The following is a 15,003-nucleotide window of genomic DNA, read 5'->3' as shown; positions in this document are numbered from 1 at the left end:
CTAAATAAATAAAAATATAAGATACAATAAAGATATAATATGATATAGACATGATAATAGTTATTCTATCATTTATATATATGATGAACACATGATAACAACTAAAATAACATTATTTTATCAAAATATATTTTCCGTACAAATCTCATTATGATATAATATTGTTTTTTCAAGTTAACTTATCATATTTTAAAATTGTATAAAATGGCAAAAATTACATAAACAATTAAATAAATAATGACATATTTTTAATTTAATATATTCGTTGATACACCTAAATAATCTTTTTAAAAGAATCACGTGTAGTTAAATAGTTACATTTTATACGTGAGATAATCTAAATAAATTTATGAATTAAATAATAAACCGGCTCTTGTTAGAAAAATATATTTGTTTTAAAAATTCAAATTAGTATTCATAGTTTTATAAATTTGACTTATAATTTTATTTTAAATATTATAAATTTAATTGATTTTGAATTTATTAGATTATTGAAAACAACAAACCTACCCTTATGATAAAATTATACAAATTATTTTAAAATTAATATTTTGTTTCTTAATTTAAAATCAAACTTCATGTTTTAATTTATATTGATATTTTATTAGATTTACGGTTTATGTTTTTTAAATTTTAATTTATAAGGGTAACTAAGCAATTTTTTATTTTTTATTTTATCCTATGGGTTTCTAACCTAATTTATATTTGCAATAAAAAAGAATGTAATTTGACAGATATGATAGTATAATGATTAACTTATCGTATATGTTAACCGGGACAATCTTAAACAATTTGAAAGCTCTATTCTAACTTTAAAAATTGAATCCATAATAAAAAATAAAAAATAAAACACTAAAAACTACAACAACAAAAAACATTTCTTTATTTAAAATCTAAATAACATCAATAACAAAAAAAAAACTTGATAATAACATTAATAACATTGAAAGTATGATTATATTATTTTTTTCCTTTAATTTTGTCAAAAAAGCTGGACTCTTTTTTCTGTTCCTAAAAAATTTAAAAATGAGATATTTTAGAATATATTTTTAAAGAGGATATTTAAAAAATTCTCACATTTAAAGATTTCTAAGTTAATTAAGTTAACCTTTTTATATTTCTTATACTAAGATATGTGAAAATACATCGACAAGTGACTTAAACAAGTGACAATGAAAAGATAAAACATGTGATTATCAACAATGGCAATTGGATTAAAGAAAGTGAAGAACTTCGGCAAGAGTCATGCATTTGACAAGTTATAGACCATCAACCATAAAGATTGAATATGTTATCTGAAACGAATCTTTGTTGAAAATAACTCTCTCTTCTATACTTTTTCTCTTTTTAACACATTTTTTATTTAAGTCAATAATTATTACTTCCACACATGTACGATTAGTTTTGTTTTTAATATTAGTTATTTATTTATTAACTTGTTGCAGTTATATAGATTTAAATATTTATTTGTGTTACAGATTTGATTACCGTTCCTTTAAAAAAAAAAAATCACAGTAAACAATTTCATTTCTCCATTAGTTATGCTATTTTGTTCCCATCGAAAATAAACTGATCAATTGATGTGACAAAGAACCCATAATTATTGGCATGTACAAATTTATATCTTGAGGCCCAAATTCGGAAAGTTGCAACTTATAGACTCTCTAACATCTCACTTTCGGAAAAATATGCTTTCTACCACCGAAATTATCCTCCTACTCTTCACAAAGCATCTTAAATCCTGATTTTATCTTTAATAAATTTTAAATATTTCAAGCAAATGATATTATCTGCTTTTTGCACCTCTTCATAAAAGGAGGCTAAAATTTGTATACAGTAATACTGAAATTGACATTATTATTAATAAAATTAATTCAAGTTAACTAAAAAACATAGTAAAACAAAAAATAATTCAAAACAAGTTCTTGTTTAATTCAACAAACCTTTAATGAAAGGAGCAACTTTACATTTGTTTCATATTACACATCTAAGAAACATTGCCAGAAATTACACATCTTAAAGTCATCAATACATAGTCCCTTCAATCTATATATTTTACACCTTATCACTTTTGCCCTTAAAGTCTTCTTCAACCACTATATAACACAATTTTCCCATTTATTTTTCCCTTTCATTTTCTTTCTATATCAACCCACATGATTATTTAGTACAAGTTTGCAACAACACTAATAAGTAACAAATACTAGGGCTAATTAAGATTTCCATCCCCCTAACTAGCCCAAAACATATATGATTATATAATTGATCATTTGATCAAGAGAAATTCTTATAGGAACACATCGACTAAACTATAACCATAACAAATCAAAAACTAAAAATACAATAATTTTAATGTATTTTTCATTTTGCTTGATTAGTTAATTGGTTATATCTATAAATCAAAACTAACTAATTTGATCACTTGCAACCACCATAACCAAACCCAATTTTCCCACCACCAACATCATAAACAACCTCTAAGGTTCTTTGTTGCACATTCCCAAAGATAGTCAAATCACTATCATCTCCATTAGCCGCAAATGCTAAACAAACTTGCTTCACACTCGCCACATAAAGTATCCCCGACGCGGCGAGATCCACCGTGACATCACCGCCAAACGTAAAACTAATCTTTGGAACGGACACCACCTTGCTCCCACTAAGATCATAACATGTATCCAAAAGAGAAAGCGCCGAAGCAGGTGGATACTTCAACATGCCTTTTTTGAAGGCATCTCGAAGTACAGAGTAAGCGGTTGGCGGCAACCGTGTAATGACGGTGCCAGAGTCAATGATGGCACCGCCGGTGGAAAAGATAGAAGATGAGATTGGAAGCTTGGTTCCAGCAACGGTTATTCCAACAATGTCGAGGCCATAGAAGGAATTGCTACCAGTAGTAGAAAAGGGGGTGTATTTAACATAATTATTACTAGTTGCACCGAATGTAAGGTGACCAATAGCACTAGAAGTTGAGGGAAGACAGTAAGAGAAAGTTTTGTGGTATTTGAGAGAGGTTTGTTGGACAAAGGAGATTGGGTGACGACCAAGGCCTAAAAGCCCGGCGGAGCCTCCGAATAAGCCTTGGTTGTTTTGGCCACAACCGAATAAGAAACCGTCGACGCTGTCTTTTGCCGTTACAGTTAGCCGTTCACGGCCGAAATATCCAACTGAAAAAGATTGGTCGCCATATTGAATGCCATAAATACATGCATTTGTTAATTTAGCACAACCTGGCTCGTTTCCTGTAACAATGATTTTTTGGAATTAGATTAGATTTTATATTGTAACAAAACAAGTAAATATTTTTTTTTATGAATAACAAAAAATATTTTTTACTTTTAAAAACTGATTTCAAATTACAAAAATTATATTTTAAAAATAATATAAAACACTGGTTTTCAAAAAAAAATTGTACTATTTTTTAGTGGATTAATTAATAAATAATTGGTTAAATAGTATATGTCGTCCCTTAATTTAATTTCAGTTAACGTTTTAGTCATTTATCTTTTTTTTTCTTTTTAATTTGGTCTTTTATTTTAATTTTAAGTGACAATTTGATCTTTTATGTTTTAAAATGACAACAATGTTATCTTTTTTTTTACAAAAATTTAAAAAATTCATCAAAATTTTCAAACAAAACCCTTAAAATTAATTATATTCTTCAATATAATACAAATTTTATCAAACTCGTAACTCAAATATTTTAATAAACTCATATTTTTATTCTTTATTTGATGTTGTTAGAAATGAAAATATGAGTTTATTTCAAGATTTAAGTTTGAATTTGATGAAAGTTGCATTATATTGAGGATGATAATAAATTTTATGGGTCTTATTGAAATTTTTGATGAATTTTTTGAATTTTTGCAAAAAAAAAAAGGATAACATTGTTGACATTTTAAAACATAAAAGATCAAATTATTATTTAAAACTAAAATAAAGGACCAAGTCCGAAAAAAAAGAAAGAAAATAAAAGACTAAAACGTTAACTGAAATTAAGATAAGAGATCACATGTGCTATTTATGCTAAATAATTTCATTCATTACCTCAGGATAAATGGTATCTTATTGTCAACAATTTTATTTTTTTTAGTAAAAAAAGTGAAATTTCATAACACAAAAAAATGAATAAAAAATTATTTTATATTTATTCACTATAAATAAATAAAAGTGGTTGTGTAAACGTGGTTGTGTAGTGTGTGAGTGTTTCAATTAAAGGAATTATTTTCACAATTGAAGTAAAAGGAATTCTTTTCACAATTCCTTGAATGAATTTTAAAATATATTGTAGAAAAACAATATTCTAAAAATTGTTACCGAAAATGTAAAAGTATACCTGTAGCTGTAGAAAGCTGTGTGCATTCAGAAGTTGTGCAAGTGATATTTTGGTATGAAGTAGACTTTGATGGATCATAAATTTCATCTTGTTGCTTATAACAAGAACGAGCACAAGGTTGACATTGAGTCCATGTGAGATCACTACCAGTGTCAAATATAAGTGATAAGTCTCTTTTTGGACTACCAAGCCCAACTACTACAAAATAATTTCCTGACCCAATTAGGCTTCCAGATTTTGCTGGTAAATTTGAAGAGTCCAATTCCTCCATATTTTTCTTCTTTGAGATTTTGTTGTGAATATAATTCACCCTTTCTTTGTCAATATTGAGAATATCATTGTGTGTTGGAAGAATCTTTGTTTTTCCATTATTCAGTTGAGAACATGGCCCATGTTTGTGTACCACATTTAATGATGCTTTGTTTTTTGGACCTGAATTCAAGAACCATGTTAATTTAGTGGTGCCAATTGTTGTTGCTTAACCATTACGTTAAAATGATTCATAAAACTCTCTTCTTCAAAGTTAATGTCATCAATAAAATTTTGCATATTGATGTATATACAACATTACTAGAATATTGAGTAACAAAAAAACATTAGTACAGAAAATAAGATGAATTAACGACAAAAAACGCAGACATAAACAAAATTTCTCTAATTTTGTCATTAAATCTTAAAAAGGCTAAATTAGAACTATTTGATTTTTTTGGTATCTAATTTTTGTTGGAAGTTCAATATTTGATAAAAATGTAATAAAATGAATTATCTCAGCAGTTAGATTTTGATATCTAAATTATTTTTTTAATAAAAGAAGGGGCTGTCTAAATTAAATTTTACCTTATATTATTTAAATATGTGGGAAATTTAATATCATGAGGATGAGAGTGAGTTTACCAAGAAAACTAGAGATATTGGAAGCATATCTCTGAAGAACTGAAAGACAAAATCTTATCTTGATATGGTTATACCAAAGGGAGGGTTATTGATACCCACCAATAATTGTTTTCTAAAGTTAGGTACATGTAACTAAATACCAAATAATGAAATTTAATATAGTTTTGCATTAAAAAAATATTCATTTTTCCAACTTATAGCTTTCGCTTTACTAAAAAATCATCGAGCTTTCCCACTGACATTTTTTTTTCTTTTCTAGTTGGATGAGATTCAGCACTATTCAAATATAATTAATTATATAAACAAGTGGTTGGAATAGTTTATGAATTTCTGTTAATTAATGTATTTGATTCAACAAAAGACAAGGAATGTGATGGATTTTAATGGAGGGGTAGGGAATGGGAATGGGAATGGGAAGAGAGAGTAAAAGTAAAAACATATTTATTTAGTTCAAGAGATACATAAGTGTTCCGAGCGAGATTTAAGATTCTAAAAAATAATTAAAATAATATTTAGTTAGATTTTACTTACACTTAGATTTGTATATTATCATTGTCTGTGAAAGGGTTAACCAATAAAAAATTGCAATTAATTACAACATATATTTAATTACTTCAAGATGTGTGTAGGACTCATAAATGTATAACTAGACACTTACATGTCACCTAATTTTATTTTTCATGCTACAAATTAATGTTTTTTTAACTAAATTAATGTTCTTACTCAGTAAAAAAAAACGAACTATATATTAAACATTTAATTTGCACTATTAGTACATAATTTTCAAATTCATTGATTAAATGAAAAAATTGATATTTTTTATATTTAAATTGAATTTCAATGTATGTACTAAAAAAAATCGAAGTGATATTAAATAGATAGATGTAATTTGAGTAAAATTAGATTCATCAGACAAATAATTTAAAGAATCAGAATTTACTGTTATAATATTCTCAATAATTAATTGTATCATTAACCACATTCCGCAAACATTTTGGTCCATCTGAAGATCTTTTAATCAAATTTCTTCAAATTAAAACCTACAAACTGTCTTTATTTTTTTCCTAAATAAATTGCCTAATAGAAGAACTTAAAGGTGGGTAGAATTGTAACAAAATATAGGTGGGTAGAAAAACATGATGTGTCGCAGAAAATTGGCCACTTGTTCTTTGGTTTTTGACTTGTAGTGGTTGGTGCCAAATTAACGCGAAGAATTTTGGTTTTTTCTTTTGGGAAATTGTTATACGCATTGTGGTTTAAATGATCATAAAATTTGTCTTTTTAGAAGTAAATATTAATAATTATTTTTACTTTTATAATTATAATATTATTAAAAAACAAATACATATATTTTATATTAAATTGACATGAATCGTTATTCGTAAGAAGAACAATTGCAATGAAAATGTCCTATAGAAATCATCCTATCTTTTAAAAGACTTGTTATAAATGAACAAAATACTAGTATGTCACAAGTGATCATTGATTGTCTAGCCACAAACTATAATCGTGATCACTGACCCGTGAATGTGATGATGAGTTTCTTCACACTATTTCTGATGACCCGTGATTATATACTTTACATTTCTCCATACTATTACTATAAACTAAGAGAAAAAAACAAAAGAATAAATGAATTTTTTTGTAATGTATAATAACTCAAGTTTGTCTACATGTGTATGACTCTATATATAATATTGTTAATAAGTGGAGAAATTTATAATTCTTTCACTAAGAAAAAAAATTAATTAATGATGTAATATATAAAATTTATCTTTAATTTATTTGTCATTAAATTTAGTAACAAATTTAGAGAATTTTTTACGTTAATGTTTTTAAATTTCTCTCCATAATTTAACTTTTCTTAGTAGTGTTTGCTAAGATTAATAAATCGATTTTATTCAAATAAAAAATATGTGAGTGGTAGCTAGCTTTTGTTCCTTTATCCTTCCTATCTTTTTATATGGGATGGTGGGTTCCATGTGAATATTCCATGGCAAAATGATGTCAACCCTTGAAAGAAATTGACAAAATTGCTCATTTTCTCTTATTTTGTTCGTATACCAAATTATTTTATTATTCTCTCTCTCTCTCTCTCTAGCTATCTCCTCTATAATTTTCTAATTTTCACAATAAACTGAATATGTAATTTCTTTGAACCACAAAACAAGACTTGAGGGTTTATATGAGTATAACCATAAATTATATAGTGTTGTCTAATATCAACCTATCCAAAGATGGACTTTCCTAATTTCAATAAATTTTAATAAAATATTATATTTGTTCATCATTTTTTTACTATTATAAACTTATTTTTTTACTAAAATAGTAAAGATATCGACCCTTAGACTATTCTTTAGAGGTCCATATTAGACAAAATCAAATTATATACTAAAATAAACCATATAAATAGTTGAGACAAAATTTCAAAATAATTTGTCACTTAATTATGCTACTACTAATTATGTATCTAATTTATAGCTAATTTTTTTTACTAGAGATTAGTTAAAAATTAACTACTACATTAGTCATAGTTAATAACAAATTTTCTTATGGTAAATTAATATATGTGAAAAAGTAGGTAGCTAGCATGCATGTAAAAGAAAATTGAGTTGACCTTTGTTAGAAGAACTGCAAGAAGATGATGGTAAGAGTGAGTTGATATGAACAAGATGAGTATATTGATGAACATCATGGTGTGTTTGAATGGCAAAATTGTTCTCCAAAAAGCATAAGAAAAAGAGAATAGCAAGAGAAACAAAGAGGAAAGGAGACATTTGGAAAGGTATAGTATAAGAACCTATGCCAAATTTCTGTCCTTGAAGAGGCTTATAGACAAACTCCATGTCGGGTTTGCTTTATAGGCCAAAATTATAATGGACGTGGGTCCAATAAATGATCAATTTCTCACGTCACCCATTATAACCAATTTCTCACGTCCCCATTATAACTAATAAATCATCAATTTCATTGATTTTCTTTTTATTGGCGATTGTTAATAGTTAGTAGTAAGGTTTCAACTGTGTCTAACTTTTTAGGTGTCTTGCTAATCTATCTATCTATTCTATACTAAGATCAATTACATCAATTAGAAACAAACATTATTACACGTGTCAGCATAGAATGAATCTTGTTCCGTTAATATCTACATTTATTGCTACAAAAAAAATTAAAATAAATCAATTTCAATTGGTTGTTACATTGAATATTAGTAACCATACTTTGATTGAATAAGAAAAAGTGACCCACTCAAAACAAAAATCCTTCAATCAAATATTCTCTATCTAAACTGTTATTTTAGATTTGAATAACGTATTAAAAATTAATAAATTTAAATTGATATAAAAAAGGCATCAATAATTATTGATTTTTTAAAAGAATTAAAATTGTGGGACAAAAACGAAAAATCAGAAACAAAAGGCGTAGTAAATAAGACACATTACCAATAAAGGAAAAATAAAATTATCATTTAACCTACAAATAATTGATTCAATACTTGAAATGAAAAACGTAAAAATGAATATCACTCAATAATAAAATTATTTTGAATTAAATGCAATTAGTACAATTTTTTTCTTTAATGATTCAACAAAAAGTCAATAATAAATGCCAAGAAAAAAATAAAATCATTGTACAAGGAACAGACAATTATTACAATCAAAGAATAAGTACAACGATTATTTTTTTTGTCAATAACTAGTACTATTGAGTAAAAAAAAAGTACAGCTCTAATTAGTTTAAGCGCACAAGAAAATAAAAATACATTTATGCGGTGAAAAGCTGAAAATACATTTAGTTAATTTAACGTATAATATAAAATATAAGAACAAAATTACATGTACTATGTACACATAATAATAATGGACAAATTCTATTCCAACTTAGATGTTCTTTTTTGTACAAATATGCTATTGGCATTTATTTATCAAATATTAGGAAAACATGTATAAACAAACAAACAATCAAATTTTTTAAAATTTCGGATCATATATTTCATCAATAAATATTCATAAATTTGTATATAATGAGTAAATGAATACAATAAGAAAAATCTTTACATATAATATGTTAACATAATCATGAAAATATTGTATTCTAAATTTAGGGATAACATTTCTACAAATATATTACAATATTTGTCAAAGATGATAAAAATTTGATAACAAAAAGTAGATATTTTAATTTCCTCCTCTCCCAATTCCCCCAATAAATTAATTCACACTTAAAAAATTAAAAATTAAATTTACATTTACATTTTTTGTTAAAAAATATATAGTATAATTAATTGTTATAGCCTGGAAATTCACATTCATAGTCCACAATTCCCATTTTGCATGTTACAACTATTACAAATTAAACTGTCAAAATTTCAAATTCTAAAGGACTATTACAAGTACGTTTTGTTACCCAATATATTGATTTTTGAAAATACCACGAAGATTGTTCTTATAATTTTGGATGTATACATTTCGCAAAAAGCTTCTAAATTTAAATTATTTAATTTTTCAATAATATTCAATTTTTATCAATTATTTATTTTTGTCATAAATTTATGTAAGTAGAATACCACATAAATAAATCCAAAATCATCGAACATTGATATGTTCACCATATTTAGCACATTATCATATGTATTAATAATCAGCTCACCACAAAAGGCCAACACTTATTCATAAGTTTCAAAAATAAAAATTTGAAGGCACTGTTTACATACTTAGAAAGTTCAGTGCTAATAAGGTTGCAACTGAATTTTGTACTGCAAGAAAATTATGCAACATATCAATAAAATATTAATATACTAGCAATTTAAATTGCATTACACACTAATTTAATACTTTATTCTCATTTATTAAATTTATATAATGTACACATCACTAAATATATTATTATTGTACTAAAAATTAAGCACAATCTTCTTTCAAAACTTAGACATGATTATAACAATTTTTAAATTGATCGAAACATTTTTAATTTTAAATTTAGAGATTGATTCCTGTTTACCATTTGTACATATATAAATTAAATATTACATCGTTCTTTAACTCCTAATTTAACTGACAAACACCGATATTATTAAGTTGAAAGTTTTTTTCGATTGAAAAATTCAAAATCTCGCAGTTATGTGAATTAATTATAGTAAAATATATTATTCCTTTTAAGACAAAAAAAAAAAAGAATATTACATCAAATATAAATATAAATGACGTTTTTTATTTTATCACACTGATGCATATTGCCTTATTATCATATAATAAGTCATATCACATATGAGTTGTAATACTGATCTGTTTTATATCTTTATTTTTAAAATAAAAACATAATAATGTAATGAATTCAGTTAGATTGAGAATAATAATTAATGAGCCATTTAGATAAGTTGGACTAAATATTGCAATGCCAATTTTTTGTAAAGTATTAAATAACTCATTAAATATCAATGTTAAATTATTTTACATTACCATTACATATTTATTAAACTATATAATAATATTACTATTACAAGAAATTTTTTAATTTATATTTAAATAATTGTTTTCTAGCCTAAGACAGGAACTCGACAACATTAGTTAACCAAATATTGGACGACTACTTCTTGGCGTGCACATTGAGTCCTTTATCAAATACTATTCCTTAGCAAATTGGAGACAAGTTTTGACGAAGTTGACGACTTATAAAAGAGTAACCCCAATGTATCTTTTATCACTTCGAGATGCAGGCCACGACAAATGGTGCAATAATAATTTTTCAAGGTGAAAAATTTGTTTAATACCGATATCGTTAGTCCGACATTATTATATATTATATTTCAGGTTAAAATTTGAAATTTAATGATTATGTGTGAATGTTATGTAGTGTTTACCATATAAACCTAAAAAATTGAAATTATTTAAGGAAGACACGTATTGTTTATAATTTTATTATTGTCAACCATTAAAGAAAGACTTAATTGCAGTTTTAGTATTTTTAATTTTACTAATTTACGAAATTGATTTATCTATTTTAGAAGTCGATAATTTTAGTCTATCGCTATGAAATTTTAATTAAAGAATGATTACGTGGGATTGTTTAAATAATATGACATGAAATTGGAATAAAATACCTTAGAAACTTAACTTTCAACTTTGATTTTTTTTTATTTATATTTTTAATTTAATTAATGACATGGATAATTAATACATTTAAATAGTTCTATATTATAGTATAATATGTCACGCTATTTAAAATATGTCAAATCATCATTTTTTAGTTCAAAAATTTGAATAAAATATCAAAACCGTCGACTTTTAAAATAAATTTACCAAATCTTTGCATTGATAATAATAAAAGAACAAAAAAATGCAATTAAATTTTAAAGAAATTTAGGAGAAGCATAACCATAAATGTATGGTAATAATGTAATAACCATAGCAAAAATATCTGTAAATTTTATAAAATCATTAATAAATTATAATAGGTGTCATGACCTTATAAAGTCAACTATAAAATATTAAAAAATATTATATCTGAAATGAAATATAAATAAAAAAAATATATGAAAAGAATATATATATATATATATTCAATCTAAAATTTAGATTATATAGATCAATTTTCAGATACTTTATTTTGTTCTTGTAATTGATTTCAATGTTAATATCTTCCCTCCTTCACCTTAGTCTTTTTTTAACTGTTCATGAAACAAGTTTAACTACCCACCCCACCTCCACCATTTTCTTTAATTTCATTTTGACATTAATTTAAATATGCAGAGAAAAATTTAAAAATACACTTGTTGAAAAAAAGTGGATTTGCACCAAAGTACTTTAGGAAAAAGGTTATCTAAAGAAAAGTTTTCAGAATTGTTCAAATTGAAACATTAAATATTTTTGCATTATTATTATTCATTGCATGTTTGACTTTGATACCTTACTTCCCAAATATTTGTATCACTTAATTATTTGGTTTCAATCTTTTTTTAGTTGTTTCTTTGATAATCTATTTAAGCATGTTCCCTTTGTATAATTTTTCTTACTTGTCATTTTAAATTTTCTTAGTTTTGTTTTCAATTTTCGTTCTTGATACTCTTGTGTTGATAATTTTTGTAGAGTTGTTGCATTGTGTTTGGATTATTTGATTTGGACTTTTGTTTTGGTTCTTTTGAAATTATGAAGCATAATGTATTTAATCCGTACTACTCTTCTAAGTTTGATTTGATAATTATGAATCAATATTTGAAAGATTTTCTTGATAAATGTGTTGTTGTGCCTTCTAGTGTTAACTTGGTTCATAACAATTTTTTAAAAGAATATGTTGAGTTTCTTAAAGATAGTTTGTTTGCAACCTTGAATACTTATTATTTTTTTCCTAAGTTAGCATATTGAGGTTTGCTAGAAGTACCAAAAGATTGCATGTATAATATTCATTTGATGGATCCAATCCTATATCCGTTCTCACTCTTTCGATCCATTATTGCAAATTCTTTAAAGTTTGATACGATACTTCTAATGTATTTAAGGGACTCAATTTGAATAAAAAAGAATTATCTTTTATTTGTGTTGAGAAGAATATCAATGTGACACAATTTCTCTTCGATCCTTGTCAAAAAGAACGTTAATGTTCTTTTGTCTACAACTTCAAGTCGGGAAAGAAGGTATGTTGAGTCATACATATTAACTACATAAGGTATAATTTTTGTTCACCTTTTAAATATCTAACCTTGGCTACAAATGTGGTGGTATGTTAATTGTACATTAGGGAAGTGTGTTTCACAACGTTAGCACATTTGTGACTTTTCTCAATTTTCATTTGACTTCAGTCGAATGGTTGATATTGTTCTTCATGGTTTTGCCTTGTGTTTTTCATCATATAGGTTACGATGAAACTAAATTGAGATCAAATTTCCTTTAAGAAAAAGAAAATGATAAATACTTAAAAGGAGTTAATTAGGAAGAAAAAATATTTCAAGTCAATATTTTATAATAATTTAGTTTTACTAGTATTTAATTTGAATTGTAATAATTTTGGTTTTATTCTTAATTAAGTGGAGTAAGCCTAATATGAGGCTACAAAATTGGGCTAATGGCCTATTTTTGGAACAAATAAGTCTTTCTTTAAATACCCTTGTAAGAGTATCATTTTCCATCTTAATTTGAAATGAATTAAAATGTTCTCTAATGAAAATGAAAATAGTGAGGTAGATGTTTTTCATCTTTGAGTTTTTGGATTAAAACTTTTTTTAGTCTTATCAATGGTTTTTTTTTTTTTTTTTTGTCATTGTGGTAATTTCCTTTTGACTTGTCGATCTTTTAGACCTAACTCATGTTTATTTATTTATTTTCTCGTTTCATTTGCTACTTTATAGAAGAAATCACTTGGTAAATCAATACACATGACAACACAACCTGAACATATGGGTACTCACTCTAACTTGTCCCTACATTGACGGGAAAAAATCATTTTTAATGGGATGCGGGTGCAAAGGTAAAGGACAATATCAGTAGTGTTGATATCTGTCCCACCCCCAAACACGCTCTACTAGTAAAATTATTGGTCTTTTAAAATTTTTATATACGTGTACCTATTCATATTATTTAATATTTTTTATGTATTATAAATTTTAATCTCCTCTCTAATTTTAATAATTTTTATTTTATCTTTTCTTATAATAATTATTTTATTATATAAATTATAACAAATATGACATTTAAAATTATCATTTTATATATATGAACAGATGTAGTACATGAAAAATCTACTCAGTCAAATTGAAAATGAAGACTCAAATTTTATTCTCCAATAAAAAATGAAAGCAAATATCGTTTTTTTCCGATAAATTAAAATGAAGTGGAGGATGCAAAATCTACATCAGACGCGCTGCTTTCGTATGTGTAGTACCTCAATTTTGTCCATTTAGGTTAAAAATAAATCAAAAAAAGAAATATGTATTTAAAAAAGGAAATAAAAATAATTGCAATAAATAATTTTATTATGTATCATAAATTTACATTTTTATCTAATTAGAGTTTTAAAACCAAATCAAATTACAAACTAAAATAAAGGCAAAAATAAATTACAATAAAATTTAAATCAGATCAAGCCAGCCTTGCTATGTTGACTTTCTGATGCAGTGTTTGGCTCTTTTTTGTTGCTGCCTTTCTGTTTCAGATGCAGTGTCATTGACCTTTGCTTTGTAACTAATTAGAGAAGCATAAAAACATTTTTTTTTTAAGTCAGTCTTGGTACACTTTGTGCAAAACAAAGAGACAAAGTTTTGAGTTTAAAAAATAAACTAAGGGACAAATTAAAGCTCAGCAACAGAACATATCAAAGCAAGTAAATCAAAATCATGAATGCATCAGAGGTGTAGAAAAAACGCAGATGATGAGCAAAGGAAAAAAAACATCAAACAGGAAATAGATAGAACAGAGACACAGCCAAGAAAACAACTAATCAGATAAAAAAACTCTATAAATACATCTGTTTTTTTTACAAAGAGGGGGGGTGAAAAAAAACACACACGCACACAAAAGAGGGACCGGAGATTAACACCATTAAAAACACACAAAGAAAGACAAAAGGAGAAAACCCAAACCTTCATATCGTCACCATCGTCGTTGGAACCGGTGCTTTTGGAGCGACCGCACCATCCTCATTCCGGTTTTCTCCTCGCGGCTTCCTTGGTCTCTTCCCTTTCTCGCGGCCTCTCGCCTTTCTCGCGGCCTCTTGCCTTTCTCGCGGCCTCTCGGTATATTCCTGTTATCTCTCTACTTCTTTCTTGGTTGCTCTCTATACTT

General features: G+C 26.0%; 1 protein-coding gene across 1 annotated transcript; it reads right to left on the bottom strand.

Moving 5' to 3' along the window:
• Positions 1-1,908: 1,908 nt before the first annotated feature.
• LOC101498706 (aspartyl protease family protein At5g10770-like) lies at positions 1,909-8,091 on the bottom strand. The gene is made up of 3 exons (XM_004513835.2): positions 7,848-8,091; positions 4,337-4,768; positions 1,909-3,242 (listed from the first exon to the last, which is right to left on the bottom strand). Exons 1-3 carry the CDS (start codon positions 8,074-8,076, stop codon positions 2,419-2,421), a joined length of 1,485 nt encoding a protein of 494 aa, XP_004513892.1. The 5' UTR covers positions 8,077-8,091; the 3' UTR covers positions 1,909-2,418.
• Positions 8,092-15,003: the final 6,912 nt, after the last annotated feature.

This window comes from Cicer arietinum, chromosome 5, assembly GCF_000331145.2.
Source record: "Cicer arietinum cultivar CDC Frontier isolate Library 1 chromosome 5, Cicar.CDCFrontier_v2.0, whole genome shotgun sequence".
Classification (NCBI taxonomy): domain Eukaryota; kingdom Viridiplantae; phylum Streptophyta; class Magnoliopsida; order Fabales; family Fabaceae; genus Cicer; species Cicer arietinum.
This window is presented reverse-complemented; position numbering and strand designations above follow the sequence as displayed.

Excerpts from the sequence above, each read along its gene's own strand:
- LOC101498706 (XM_004513835.2), bottom strand. The coding sequence starts at position 8,076 with ATGGAGTTTGTCTATAAGCCTCTTCAAGGACAGAAATTTGGCATAGGT. Across the intron at positions 4,769-7,847 it reads TTGCAGTTCTTCTAACAAAG|GTCCAAAAAACAAAGCATCA; the intron begins GTCAACTCAATT and ends TCTTGAATTCAG. Across the intron at positions 3,243-4,336 it reads ACAGCTTTCTACAGCTACAG|GAAACGAGCCAGGTTGTGCT; the intron begins GTATACTTTTAC and ends TCATTGTTACAG.